The sequence below is a fragment of the Muscardinus avellanarius genome (assembly GCF_963383645.1).
Source record: "Muscardinus avellanarius genome assembly, chromosome: 1".
Taxonomy (NCBI): Eukaryota; Metazoa; Chordata; class Mammalia; order Rodentia; family Gliridae; genus Muscardinus; species Muscardinus avellanarius.
In genome coordinates this window covers 96,305,399-96,320,988 of record NC_137786.1, presented here as the reverse complement: position 1 = coordinate 96,320,988, position 15,590 = coordinate 96,305,399, and the positions used below count along the sequence as shown (strand labels likewise).

At 35.7% G+C, this 15,590-nt stretch overlaps 1 protein-coding gene across 1 annotated transcript in view; it reads right to left on the bottom strand.

The window, feature by feature from the left end:
- MAN2A1 (mannosidase alpha class 2A member 1) overlaps window positions 1-15,590 on the bottom strand; it is a gene marked incomplete at both ends in the record, with an annotated part of 172,795 nt that overhangs the window by 79,140 nt on the left and 78,065 nt on the right. The window contains 3 exons of the mRNA XM_080697892.1: window positions 2,129-2,311; window positions 5,368-5,570; window positions 12,477-12,654. Coding sequence (XP_080554018.1) covers window positions 2,129-2,311; window positions 5,368-5,570; window positions 12,477-12,654 — 564 coding nt within the window. The remainder of the gene's footprint in view (window positions 1-2,128; window positions 2,312-5,367; window positions 5,571-12,476; window positions 12,655-15,590) is intronic.

The following is a 15,590-nucleotide window of genomic DNA, read 5'->3' as shown; positions in this document are numbered from 1 at the left end:
TCTCCACATCGTCTTAGGAGCTCTGCCCTGGTCTGATTCTACAAGGTTGCACTTTTTAATTTTATTTTTATTTATTTTTTTTATTTTGGTGGTACTGGGGTTCCTGGAAGCCCTTCTACCTCCGGGCTACACTCCCAGACCTATTTTATATTTTAATTTGAAAACAGGGTCTCTTAAGCCAGCGAGGCTGGCTCTGAACCAGCGTGACCCTCCTGTCTCCACCTCCCAAGCACGGGGATTACAAGCCTGCGCCACCACGCCCAGCGACAAGGTTGCACTTTTAGGCTCTCAAAACCAAGAAGGAAAAAGGGAAAACGAAGAATCTGAGCTTGCTTTCAAAAATACTTTCTTTGGACTGGGCATGGTGGCACATACTTGTAATCCCAGTACTTGGGAGACTAAGATAGGAGAATCACAGGTTCACAGCCAGCCTCAGCTACTTAGGGGCTCTGCAACTTAGTGAGACCCTATTTCAAAATAAGGAATAAAATTTAGGGATGGGAGTGTAGTTCAGAGGTAGAAATGCCCTGAGTTCAATGTCCAGTACTGCAAAAAAAAAAAAAAAAAAAAAGAACTTCCTGTGGGAGAAATATCAACATTATTATCATCTAATGAATGAATTTCTCACATTAGGACCAGCTCAACCTCAACAGATACAATATTCTAAGAAAAAAAAAAAAATCTCCACAAGAAAACTGAGAAGATATTACCTTGAATATCTTTTTGAAGGACTGAAGTCAATTAATGAAACCTCAAAAATATTCTCTTCCTCCTAATTTCTAGACAATTAGTAATAAGAGTATCCGTGGTGAGCCAATTTTTAACGTTGATTTTATGTGCTCTGTATATTTTTCACATACAAGAGCAGCTATAATAAAACAATCCACTTTTAAAATCTCTAAGAATATCACAGTATATTAATGATTTTAAAATACTATAGAAGCATATCATTATTGACAAAAATAATCTAAAACACAGTGAAACAGCAGTCAAAATTCCATTTCCAATATAGGAACTAACCCTTTTGCAGTGGTTTAAATGAATGGACGGGTGTGCGTGTGTGCATGTGTGCTTGCACGCGTATGTGCGTGCATGTGTGTGTGTGTGTGTGTGTGTGTGTGTGTGTGTGTGTGTGTGTTGTTGAGGACTGAATTCAAGGGCATTCTACCTCCAAGCCACATCCTCAGATCTCTTTTATATTTTATTTTAAAACAGGGTCTTAATAATTTGCCGAGAGTCTTGCTACACTGCTGAGGCGGGCAATGAACCCGAGATCCTCCTGTCTCAACTTCCCAAGTACTTGGATTATAAGCATGTGCCACTACAGCCATGTATCTAATTCTTTAACACAGATGCAACTGAGTTTCTATTCCCTTACTTACCTAACAGTTCTTTAGTGAACTGAAGATAGCTTTGCTATCAGTACCTAAGCTACTCTTCTAACTCCCAATTGCTCACATCACCCACCCTGCACACATTTTCTAGGATCTTCTTCTCCCTGGCTTTCTCATCTTATATTCTTGTCTATCAAGATGCCTCTAAAAATAAAGATAGGATGAGTTTAAACTGCTATACAATGAAGTGGAGCACTTTTTATCTCCCTGGATTTTAACTATTTATTTAATGCCAAATCCTTGATCATGAAAGATAACCCCAATTACCATACCAAACTTAGGAGAAAACAGCATCAGCTTTATAATAATGTCCTAGTACTCTACTTGAAGAAATACCCTGCAATAAAAAGTTGGTGCAGCTAAGTTACTTAAATAGGTATCCTGAAAATGCTATATTTTCAGTGCTTTTTATTTGGATGCAGTATTGAACACCTGTAATCCCAGTATTTGGAAGGTTGAGACAGGAGGATCACAGGTTAGAGGCCAGCACAGTAACCTAGCAAGACACTGATTTAAAATAAAAGGGCTGGGGATGTAGTTCAGAAGTAGAACACACCTAGGTTCAATCCCTAGTACCACCAAAGAATAAAGATAGATAAATGATCTTTTTCTGTTGTAACACCTATAAGGAATATCATTTTAAGTGTGTTTTGATAACTTCATCTCAAGATACAATCTTATGACTCACAATGTCAAAAGATTTTTAAAAGTTTATTTACCTATAGTTACATTACCTGGTTCCATAGTCCACAACTACCCAGTCTCTGGCAGTTCCTGTGATAGCATCATGATGTTGAAATAGCCCCAAATTCCTTCTGGCTTCTGTTAGTGCCGTAAAATGTACTGATGAAGGAAAACTGTTTATCTTCCATCTCTGAACTTTTTTCAGGACAAAATAGTAAAGAATTTCAGCAGCCCTAATTGCATAAAACAGTCATTAATCTTTACTACAAAGGAAACATTTTAGCTTATGCTTTAAAATATATGACACTGATACTATTTAAACGTGGTTTTGTAAAACTCCACATTCCAGTACAATTTATATAAAAGATACTGATGATAAAAATTTCTATAAAACCACAAAATATCTATCTAATGTATTTAACTTCTCGATCATCAAAGACCACCATGTTTACACTGATTTGGGGGGCCCTTGTTCCAGATGATCCTGGAAAGAAGCCAGCACCCAATGGCAGCAAAATAGGTTTATTGAATTATATCATAATGAAAAAACTCTGAATGTAGCTAGCAGTAAGAACTGGGTAAAAATCTCTGTCCTTTCTGCTCTCCAAAAGCAGTACAGACATAGATCACGAACATCACCAGGACATTAAAAAGAGAAGAGACATGGTCTCATGCACAGTCTCATGATGCAAAGTCTCATGGGAGCGGAAAGCTGAGAGGAGAGGAAGTGATGGCGGAACAGCAGCTGAGACAAGGCTACTTAACAGTTCTGAACAGTACATACAACAGAAAAAGCTTATTTAAAAATATAAATAGGACGTCATTTCTCATTTACTTTAAAGAAAAAAAACTTTAAGAATAGCTTTGGAACAAAAATATGGAGCTTATAGTTTCCACCTTTTATTTTTAACATCAGAAGATGGTTTAAGACAGGTTTCTAAGAAAGTTATTAAAAAAAAAAAGACGACATGGCTCAATGGAGCAAAAAGTATAGGAATGTTTTATATGCCAAACATGTTAAGGACAATGGAAAGAAAATTTTAAAAAAATCAAGGCAGCATGAAAATATATTAAGATTCAGGAAAGAGAAGTTAAATTGCATTTTACAAAATGTGAAGAATTTCTCTAAACTAAATAAAAAACAGTAAATAATCTCCACTAGAGATTCTAACCCTTCCAAAACTCATGGCATGAGAATCAATGGGACTGAATTGACTAAATTTCCTATCTATGTCCATATACATACATGGCAAATATGCCTGGTCTTGAAAAGGCGCATATATTATATATATATGGATATAGATATAGATATATATAGATATATAGATATCTGATATATATATATATATATATTTATATCAGATATCCCCAAATATTAAACAGTAGATTTTGAAAGTGTTCCTATTCATACTTTTTATTTTAATCCACATTTAGCAAATGATAATGAACTATTACTACTTTCAGACAAAATTATTTTAAAATAAATTAGTACTTTTGAAAATCAAAGCTACCCTATAACTTTTCTCTTTGTTTTGCTTTTAAGACAGCACAATTTTCAAAATAGATCCCTAACAGTAACCACTATGCTTTGAAAATGTTCAATAAATTAAGATACTTACAACTCTTTTCCACTAAAATTCCTTAACACTTTTACCAATTTAGTGGTCTGAAAGAATCTCTACATTATTTAGTTCTCATTTCATTCTATCAAAGAAAGTTTAGAATAACATAACAGATAACTAATCATTCTGTATATAAGTCTCTAAAATATATGAAGAATATATTGTTATAAATATAAAAAAAATCTTTTTTATATCCCAAATAACAGTTAAAGCTTAGGCAGAACTATACAAAAGCACAGAGATTAAAGGTTTTTATTTTATTTTTTTTATGTTGCTAGAGTTTGAACCCAGGAGCTTGCTACCTCTGAGCTTACACCCTTAGCCCTATTTTATTTTTTATTTGGAAACAGAGTCTCATCTCACTAAGTTGCCAAGAGCCTCAGTAATTACGCTGCTGAAGCTGGCTCTGAACTTGCAATCCTGTGTCAGCCTCCTAAGTAGGCATACATCACAATGCCCATCTGAAATTTGTGATTTTTAAAAACAGTTTTTCTAAAATGTCATTAGAATCCAATATAAAAGCAGGAAGGTACAATCTATCTTATCTTGAGAGAATCTGAGATAATTTTACCATAACAAAAAACTCAGACTCAGTTACTTATACTCCTCAATATATTAACTATCAGGCACATGGCTAATAATTATAAATTAATTAAAATTAGATGAAATTAGGAATGGAGTTCCCCAGTCACACCAATCACATTTTAGATATTCAGTGGTAAGGTCTGGTCACAGTCAGACTGGTTACATTTCAAATGCTCAAGAGTCATGGCTACCATGCTAGACATTGCAGAATAGAATCTATCACTGCAGAAAGGTCTACTGAACAGTAATTGAAAGTTCAACTCGATAGTGCTGTTTTAATGTTTTTACATTTTCTATTGACTACTCTACCTTCTCTAAATCAGTTTACTTTTTCAGTGAATCTGGCTACTTCATCAATTCAAATCTTGTTTTTGTCAGTAAAACATACCTACAGAAATATGTTTCTAATTAAATAATTAAGATGGAGCCTCTACATTCTCCTACATATAAAATACATTAGTTTTAGAGTGTGACTTGGAGGCCTGCTCAGGCGGTGGAAGAACTCTATTTGCTTCTTTGATACTCACTGTTTCCAGCAATCCAGCCTGCCAGGTTACTGGCCTGTACACACACCATGATGGTGTCACTGAATATTAATATGATAATGCAAATAACACAGGTAAATTCATTAGAAAAATACAAAACAGAATTAAAGGAATACCTAATTATAGAAATTGTTTTTTCTTTCCCAAAGAAAGACCCATGTAGTAATCTGATGGTACTTTAGAGATACATTTCTGAATACATTGAAATTTTCTGGCTTCATTAAATACATCAAAGCACTATATATGAGCCAGGCGTGGTGGCAAACACTTGTAATACCAGTACTTGGGAGGCTGAGACAGGAGAATCGCAGATAGCCCAGCTACTTAGGCCCTTTGCAATTCAGTGAGATCCTGTTTCAAAATGAAGAATAAAAAATAGGGCTGGGGCTGTAGGAGGTAGAATGTCACTGGGTTCAATCCCCAGTACCGCAAAAAGAAAAACTATGTAAATGATGTATATTATGCAAAACTCTACGAAAAGCCTATGATAACAAAAAAAATGAATATGAAACTGTAGTGATCTAAAGGTAAGTTTACCGTAAATGAGATTCCATGATTCTGTCCATTCGTTTGTAAAAGGGTCTGGATGTAAAGTAGCCACTCCAGTAATGGTCATCGCGGTCAGCGTAAGTGAAAAAATCTCCACTTAGAACAGGGAACAGCGATGGGTTTTTTTTTATGTCAGCTTCATATGCTTTATCCACAGCATCAAAATAATCTGATAAAGTTCCAAACTGTATCTAGTAAATATTAAAAGAGATATACTTCAATTATTCATTTCTAGCTTAAAACTGTCTACTTCTTATGCTGAAAAGTTAAAACATTTAACACTTAGCCAGTGCTTTCCAGTTAAGATGAACATAGTGCTCAGAAATTTTTTTAATAAAATCAAAAGTAAGGGAAAAATAACAAGGGCTTTTTACTTGCATCAAGTCTCGATTTTAACTGAGAGAAAACTTGTATATCTGATCAGCTGGGAAATTGGGGGGATTATTTAAACCTTTAAATTTGTGGATACATAAACTCCTTATATATCTTCAAAGTTTCAAAGTTTTCAATGATCCAGTAGGGACAGCAGGAAAAATAAAAGACACATTTGTTAAGCAAAAAGCTCTAGAAGTATGCACTTCCTTATGGCTAACAAAACTGTTAGAACACGGCTACTCCTGACTGCTATATTCCTGGTTTGAATTCTTGTAAGGGAGATACTTGAGGAACAGCGGGTCATTTGAAAAGCAAAATTTCTCTACAGAGTAAAAATAAAAAATTAAGAATGACAAGAGTTTCAAGGTCGATTGCTCAAACAGTCTAATAATCAAACTTACAGTACATAAGCCCCTTTTTATGAGTCCAAACTATTATACAAATCAAAGAAGAAACATTATGCCACAGCTTATAAAGACACTAAAAGGCACTCTTGTTAAAAATAGATTATTCAGCTGAGTGTGGTGGCACACGGAGGCTGAGACAAGAGGATGGCAGGTTCGCAGCCAACCTCAGCTACTTAGCAAAGCACTCAGCAGCTCAGACCTTGTTTCAAAATAACAAATGAAAGATAGTACTGTAGGTGTAGCTCAGAGGTAGAATGCTCCTGGATTCAATCTCTAGTACCATGATAAAAAAAAAAATAAAATAGATTATTCAATGGATAATGTATTGCTTAATAATCAGAAGCTGGTTTTATTATGTCTTTCTTAAATATGAACAGGAGAGACAGACACACACTAGTTATTTTGATTCAACATAGAAATAGCACAGGTTTAAAATCTCTACCATTTATACCATATGCAGTTTTGAACATACTACATAATGTCTCTATATTACAGCAAGTAGTGTTCTACATGAAAAGCTTAGGATCCTGCCTGGAAAATAAAAGTACATTTTAGCTATTGCTTCTCCTTTGTAAAGGCAAAATTTCAACTGCAAACATGTGTAACAATGATATCAGTAAGGCACATGCAAGCTGTTGCCATCTAATTATGCCACAATAAATTTTATTACAGCAAAATAGATGATTATTTCTAAATTCTTGCAATTTTATTAAGGATAAGCAACTTTTCGCCTATGTCATCCACTCTTATTTTGGCTTCACCAGATACAATGTCATCTTGGGGAAGTCAATCAACTTGTGCCTCAGTAATTTTTTATATTATAATGGAGATAATGATAGTATCTACCAGAATGTTCAGAGAATGAGTGAAATAAGCACTCAATATAGATAAGTTAATATTATAATATTATTGTTCACTCAGAAGCACTACTAAGAAGCAGAATATTAAGTATGTATTTAACCATGCAAGGAAGGAGGTCACAAATACAAAAAAGACATTAATTTTCTATCTGACAAGTACAAATAAGCTTAGAAATGTATACATGATCACAGCAGTGATAAAATATTCGATGATATTCTTTTTTTTTTTTTTGGTGGTACTGGGGTTCCTGGAAACCCTTCTACCTTCAGGCTACGCTCCCAGACCTATTTCATATTTTTATTTGGAAACAGGGTCTCTTAAGCCAGTGCGGCTGGCTTCGAACCTGTGCAATCCTCCTGTCTCCGCCTCCCAAGTGCGGGGATTATAAGCAAGTGCCACCAAGCCCGGCTTTCAATGATATTCTTAATCTCATTTTATCATAAAAAAACTTTATTTAACATAAAGAATTAAATTTCTTTTGAGTTTCAAAATTTAGAAACTTATGGTACACTAAAGAGTTGGTAACAGCAGTGAAATACACTTTTTTTTTTTTTTTTTTTTTGCGTGGGAATTTAACCCACGGGCATTCTACCTCTGAGCTACACCCCCAGCCCTATTTTCTATTCTTTAACTTAAAATGAGGTCTCACTAAGTTGTGGAGAGCCTAAGTACCTGAGGCTGGCTGTGAACCTGTGATCCTTCTGCCTTAGCCTCTCAAGCACTGGGATTACAACTATGTGCCACCACATGTGGCTACCCTTTTAAAATCTTTCAATTAATTTTTGTTGCATACAAGAATGAAAATACTTTCTGCTTGGCAACTTCCCAAAGCAATGTTTAGAAGTTTAGAAAATGGCCTACTGGGCTTTCTCACAAGCTTAATTCAGTCCTTAAGGACTGAAAAATGATAAGGACACCTAAAACTAATCATATAAAAGTACTTAAATGGTTTTCATACTAAAATGCAACCACTTCAATATTAAACATAGGACACTTCTATGAGAACAACAGTTTAGAAAAGGTAACTTCAAACACTCCACAGATATAACTAAGAAAACTATATGGAGGGGGAAAAAAACAAAAAACAAAAACCCTAAGGATACCAAAGAGCAACCAAAGCAGTCAGGACTTAAAAGACAAGAATGCTGGAGAGAAAGGAAATACATCCAAGTGAATCTCACCATCTACTCAATTATCATCTTGGGCCATGGGTCTAATCTTTGCCTAAGACACAAAGGCCTAACAGAAAGCATGCCCTAGAAGAAGCACTTGATAATATTCAGTACCTAGTCATTACAAATCAACAACCTATGTTAATGAGGCCTTTAAGGGAGACTTTGTTAATCTGATAAAAACAACCTATAAAATTTTATAGGAAATGGCATGATTGATGATAAAATGATGGGAGGCATACTGTCCCTTCCAGCCTGACTCCATGGCTTACATTTTGCAACCTTTCTATCATTTCTAAATTGCAAATTTTTTTCTTGCAACCTTTGCTTCTACTAGAAATTAAAACTTAAGATTTTGGTAGGGATTGCATTGAATCTATGATTTAATCTGAATACAATTAACTTTACACTTATTGGGCCTCCTATTTCAATCAACCAGACCACAGAGGTGGGGTTGCCAAGACCCCTTGGAGACAGCATCTCACCACCATGTGCCCCAGACAACAGAAATGGAGCTGTAGGATTAAATGCTTACCCTGTTGGATTTGGATATGGCCTTGTTCCTCTCTTTTGAAATGCAATGCTTACTCTGTGGTATTGTATGTTGGAGGAATGTAACTTACTTTTTATTGTGCTTTTTACTTTCTTTTACAGGTACTCACAACCAAGAGTTCATCTTGGTTCTCATAGGAGACTTTGGGACATTTAAGCAATGTTGGAACCATTAAGACTATGGGAACATTTGGAGATGGACGACAGATTTTGCACTCTGAAATAGACATGAGCTCTTCAGAGATCCTGGATAGAATGTTAGAGCTAGATGCAGAATGTCCCCTGAAGAGTACCTATGAAGGTTCAGAGTTGGCGTAATTAAGTCCCAAGGGCTGTAATCTCATCAGTGGGATGAGTCTGCTGTGATGGATTTACTGGCGGGTGGGGTGTGGCTGGAGAAGGTGTGCCCTGGGAGGTGAGGCCCCAGAATTCCCTTACTTGTTGCTCTCAGCTTTCAGCCTCCATGCTGTGAGAGCAGAGCCCTTGCTCTCCTGCTCTCTGCTTCCCACCTCCAAGCCCTGAGCTCCAGTCTCAGCCTCACATGAACTGAAGCCTGAATCTCAAAAAAAGTGAATAAATCTTCCTGCTTCTAGCTGTGTGGTCAATTGTCTTGGATTACAGCAGTGAGAACATTGACAAAGATAAGACCTAAATGTTAAATGCTAAACAGTAAGTCCCCTTAAATAACTTCATAAGAAATATATTCTCATGATCATTAAGTAAACAAAATTTCTTAAACAGAACATAACAAGCACTAACCATAAAGAAAAATATTAACATAATTAATAAAATTTAAGAATTTCTGGTTACTGAAAGACAGCACTGAGAGTCAACACAGGTTACATAGTAGGAGAAAATTATTTACATAGCTCTTATATGAAGAGACTCAATCCAAACTGAATGAAAGAACTGTAGGCAGTAAGGAAAAGATAAACCAATTTATTTGTTTTTTCTTTTTCTTTTCTTTTTTTTTTTTTTTTGTGGGTTTGGGGATGGAACCCAGGGGCATTCGACCCCTGAGCTCCATCCCTTGCCCTATTTTTTATTCTTTATTTTGAAACCAGGTCTCACTGAGTTGCGGAGGGCCTCACTAAGTAGCTGAGGCTGTCCCGAACCGTGATCCTCTGGTCTCAGCCTCCCGAATGCTGGGCTTACAAGCGTGTCCAATCAGGCCTGGCTCAAACCAATTTAATTTTAAAAAATCATAAAAAGTCTTAAATGGGTATTTCACAAAAGGATAACCACATGGAAATAAACTTATGAAAAAGGCTCAACCTCACCAACTCCGAGAAATAAAAAAAATCGCATCTATCAAAAGGATAAAAATTAAAGAAAAAGTTTCTGACAATGCAAAGTGGTAATAAGGCTGCAAGAATGACTGAAATTGTCATACACTACAACTAATGCCCTGTAATATTGTCAGGCATAAAGTTAAAGACATGCACACCCAATGACCCAAAAATTCCACCCCATATTACACCCACAAAAACTTACAAACATGTGGCCAAAACATCCCCAATATATTCAAGCAGTTTTATCTGTAACAGACCAAAAACTGGAAACAACCTACATATGCAACACGAGTAGAAAGGATGAACTGTGATGGATTCATCAAATGGACACTACAGTTACTATACAGCATCAGAAAGAAGTGAATATAGTTAAGTGGAGCTCATAAACATGACAGGAAACAAAAGAGCCAGACCAAAAAAAAAAACAAATAAATAAACTTAAGATTCCCTTCAAATAAAGTTCAAGAACAAGTGATATTAGCAGGAGTTTATGATGATGAGGAAGAGACAAGAGGAACCATTCCAGGTGCTATAAATCTTCTAAGCCTTGTTCTGGATGGTGGTTATATAGGATTTAAGGTTGAAGATATTCTCCACACACTTATGCTTTGCACACTTCTCCTATATATGTGATACATTTATATGTAATTTTTAAAATTCCTTTAAAAAGTTGTTCTGGTGGGCATACAAAGAAAAAATGGCAAAATAATAAAATTAAGACCTAATTATTCAGAGTCAAATATAAGACCCGACCTAAACCATTCTCCAGTAAGATCCCTTTAGAAGTAATACACCCACATATATACCCCCTCCTCTGATGAAGAATTCATGTTTGAGCTTTACCTTTTGACTACATGGACAACTTAAACAGAGTCCCTATGTGTGCTTGGGTTTCATGATCTGGGTAGAAAGTTAGTTGAAAGTATCTTGAAAACACTTAGCATTTTTATTCAAATTTATCTACTTGGTATTATAAAACTTCGCTTAATAAACTTGAATTCTGAATACATAAACTGGGATCCATCGTTAGCTTTTTAATTTCCTACAGAGTTAATATCGATTCCTTTTTATAGTATTTTCATAAATTTTCTTCTGTCTTACAGATTAATATGTGAATAAAATAAACATGTGGAATTAGTGACTAATTTTCTTACATAGGTCCTAAGGTGCATAAAAAATTTTAAAAGACTTATTTACCGCCGGGTGTGGTGGCGCACGCTTGTAATCCCCGCGCTTGGGAGGCAGAGACAGGAGGATCTCGCAGGTTCGAAGCCAGCCGCGCTGGCGTAAGAGACCCTGTTTCAAAAATATAAAATAGGTCTGGGAGCATAGCTCGGAGGTAGAAGGGCTTCCAGGAACCCCAGTACCACCAAAAAAAAAAAAAAGACTTATTTACCAAGCACACGTTATGCCTCATGTTTAAAATTTGACAAACAAAGCATTTGTTTTTAGGAGATCAGGAAAATATGAATCTATCCGGATATATAATAATGTAAATTATGGTTAAATATAGTTTTACATACAACCCTCAACATTTAGAGATACATATTGACATAGTTACAGATAAAAGTATATGACAGTTAAGCATGGTGGTGCACACTTGTAATTCCAGCATTTGGGAGGCTGAGACAGGAGGATCATGGTTTGCAGGAAGCCTCAGCTACTTAGTGAGGCCCTTTGCAACTCAATGAGACCCTGTTTCAAACTAAAGAATAAAAAATAGGGCTGGGGATGTGGCTCAAAGGTACAATGTCCCTGGGTTCCATCCCCAGTACCACAAAAATTAAAGTATATGACATATAAAATTTTCTCCAAAATGATCCCAGGGGGGCGGGAGAAAGGCGGTGTGACATGGCAGTGGGTTACAGCTGAAACAAAAGTGGCCCTGAACTGAAATTATTTGGGTTATTCTCAAAACTGTAGGCTCCATTTTAAAATTTCCACAAGATTAAAAATAAAAGGCAAGAAACATAGGCAAATGATTCATTTTAGAAGCTAAAAAATCTCTCTGAAGAAAATGGTAAAGTTATTTCTGGACTCAGTATATTTGTAAAATTCATGGCATGTTCCTCTATAAACATCATTCACTGTATTAAATCGGAATGATTCAACTATCTGAGAGAAACAATAAAATTTCAATACTGACAAATAAATAGGACAATCCCCCCAAAATAAAAACAATGTACAAGGTGCATATTTTCAATCCCATTAAAAATAATGCCTCTCTAGTTCTCAAGGAATGGTATGGTCAACTTAAATAATAAAATCATAGTATATGATAATTTTCCCCTTAATGGATTATATACTTTTACATAAGAATTATATATTATAAAAAATACTGGGATGCAGGACAAAGAAACTAAGGATATTGTGTTATAGCCTCATTGAATAATGAAAGCTGGACTTCAAATATAGTACCATAAATATTTTCTCATTACCTTTACTTTAAATTCAGGCTCAGAATTCATATAATTAAAAAGCTGCTCATAATTTTTGAACTGTAAATCCCATTCTTCATATTTAGTGTAGCGAAAATCATCTCCTAGTGGGACCAAGAGAACTTTAGTTCGGAAAAGTTTTGACTTCTTTCGGTATTGATCTAGAAGCATCCGAGCCCTATAAAAGAAAAATAGAAAGTGTAAATTTTATTAAATAAAAGCCAACAAGGCAATTTAAAAGGAAAGTACCTAAATTCAAATGTGTATCACATTTAAAGAAATCAGTGTATATTTTATCTATATTTTAGATTAACATAATGTATAAGACTACCTACATTATCCATTTAAATATTCATAAATTCTTAGCACTGGGAAAACTCCACAGTTTCATAATGAATTATCCTTAAAGAAATATGGCCTTGACCAGCTCTGGCATATAATTACTGGAGTTTCAATGTCTTCCCAAAGCCCAGCCACAGCAAATGGATCCCAGAGAGCCTATGTTTTTTTTTTGTTTTGTTTTTTTTGTATTTCTAATTTTTTTTTAATTGGTGCACTGTATTCATACATCATAGTGGGATACAAATTTTTGTAGACATACATGCACACATCACCCAGTCAGCCCCCACCCGATCCCCACCCCATTCTCTCGCCATCCCTCCTTCCCATGCTTGGCTTAGTGGTTGACATCTAGTATTATAGCAACTTATCCAAAATTAAGAATGATAATCTCACATAACAGTTTCATTTGTCTGATACCAAGCTTTTGATGACTTAAAGATAACATTTCAATAATTCTTTTTGCTTTCTTTCTTACCAGAGAATATTTTTTTTCTATTTTTTAGGTGAAACTATCATATATTTATATATTTATTTTTCAGATAAAAAATCTATCCTAATATGGAATATGGATTCTAGATACCCAAAACGATCTTGATAAAGAACAAAGCTAGAAGATATATATTTTCTGATTTCAAACCATATAAATCTATAATAATTGAAACAGTGTAGTACTGTTCTAAAGGCAGATATATAAACCATTGGAGTTAAATACAAGCCTAGAGCTAAATTCTTCCCTATATTTCAAGTTATTTTTGACAAGGTTTCCACAAATATTTGGTGGTGAAAATAATAATCTTTTAACTAAATATTGTTGAAAAATAATAATTACATGGAAAAGAATAAAATTGGACCCTTACCTAATCCCATATACAAGTATTAACTCAAAATAGATAAAAGACCTAAATATAAATCTTAAGACTATAAACTTTTAGAAGAAAATCTGGGTCATAAAACCTCACAACATTGAAATTGGCAGTGATTTCTTGGATATGATTTCAATGGCACAGGCAACAGAAGAGTATACAAACTCCCTAAAAAAATAAAAAACATATTGTATATCCAAAGACAATGTAAACAGAGTTAACAGTTACTAATAGAATGGGATAAAATATTTCCAAATGCTACATTTGAAGGTATATTAATATTCCAACTAGAAATCCTAAAAATTAACAACAATAAAGGCAAACAATACAATTTAGAGATAGGTAATAGACTAACATAAGTAATGAATCTCCACAGATAACCAATCTTAGTTGTCTGTTGGATGAAAAATATTGTTTCTCTGGTTCTGGTGTGTGTTACCTATTTCTTCTTTGTAGTTAATCTCTGAGTATTTTCTCTAGCGCTGGTTTTGAAGACATAAATTCCTTCAGTTTCTGTTTGTCATGGAAGCTTCTTATTTCTCCATCTAATTTGATAGAAAGTTTTGCTGGGTAGGAAATTTTTGGCTGGAAGTTGTTTTCTTTCAGAGTTTGGAATATGTTACTCCAAGCCCTTCTGGCTCTCATGACTTGGTTTGGGAGGTCTGGAGTGATTCTAATTGGTTTGCCTCTAAATATCATTTGGACCTTTGTTTTTGTTGCCTTTAAGATTCTCTGCTTGGCTTCCACATTGGTCATTTTGACAATTATGTGGCGTGGGGATCCTCTTCTCCGATACTGTCTAAAGTGAGTTCTATAAGTTTCCTGGATCTGTGTATCAACCTCTTGCTCTACGTTTGGAAAATTTTCTGCTATTACTTCCTTGAAGAGATTGTTGATCCCTTTGGTTTCACTTTCTTTTCCCTCCTCTATTCCAATTATTCTTAGGTTAGCTCTCTTAAAATGGGCCCATATTTCTTCAATGTTAGATTCCTGCTGTTGGATATTTTTTTCTAGATTAGAAACTATGTGTTCATTTTTGGAATGATCATCTTCTAAGAGCGAGATTCTGTTCTCCATGTGGTCTAATCAGTTGTTTGTGCTTTGAATTGAGGCCTTTACTTCATTAATTGCATCCTTTATATCTTTTTGGCTCTCTCTGAGTTCTTTTCGAAGCACCTCTATTATTTCTACAGTTATTTTCCTGATTTGATCTTCTAGAAATCTCTGATTTTCTGTTTTATCAGGTTCTGATGTTGTGGGGTTGTGGGAATTCATTGCTCCAGTGTTATTCCTCTTTCCCATGATTTCGGAAGTTTGTGCCTTCTCTGGGTTCTTCCCTTGGGTCACTATGACTTCACTTAAGGTGTTCTGGATCTCGAGTCTGTAGTATCTCAGACCCCACTACTCCTTTACTGGGTTGTATCACAGAGTCTCCGACCCAGAGAGTCAATAGAGGCTGCTTTAGACTGTGGGGGGTGCCAGGTTGTACGTTCTCCTATGGTGTGATATCTCTGCCACCGCCACTCCCCCACTGGGTCAAGTCCCAGGGAGTACAGTACTGGGATTTCTCCTCTGTGGCCCGCAATTTGACTCACTGTTCTTGAGTTCGCAGATGTAGCCGTACTGAACTTGGTGAATTCGCTGCTGCTGCCGCCGGTGGCAATATGGCGCCGCTGCCACGCCCTCGGCCATGAGGCTGACTTATTTCTTCTTGGTTTTGAGTTCCACTCTGAGTCCCTGAAGCGTGTGCTGAGCTCAGCCACTGGGAGCTTTAGATGCTCCCTGCGCTGAAAAATCCCGCCTGGCTGTTCCACAGCGGCTCACCTCGGCTTGCTGTAGCCGTCCTGTGAACTTGCCACTGCCGCCGGCAGTATGGCACTGCTGCCGCGTCCTCGGGTGTGAGGCCGGT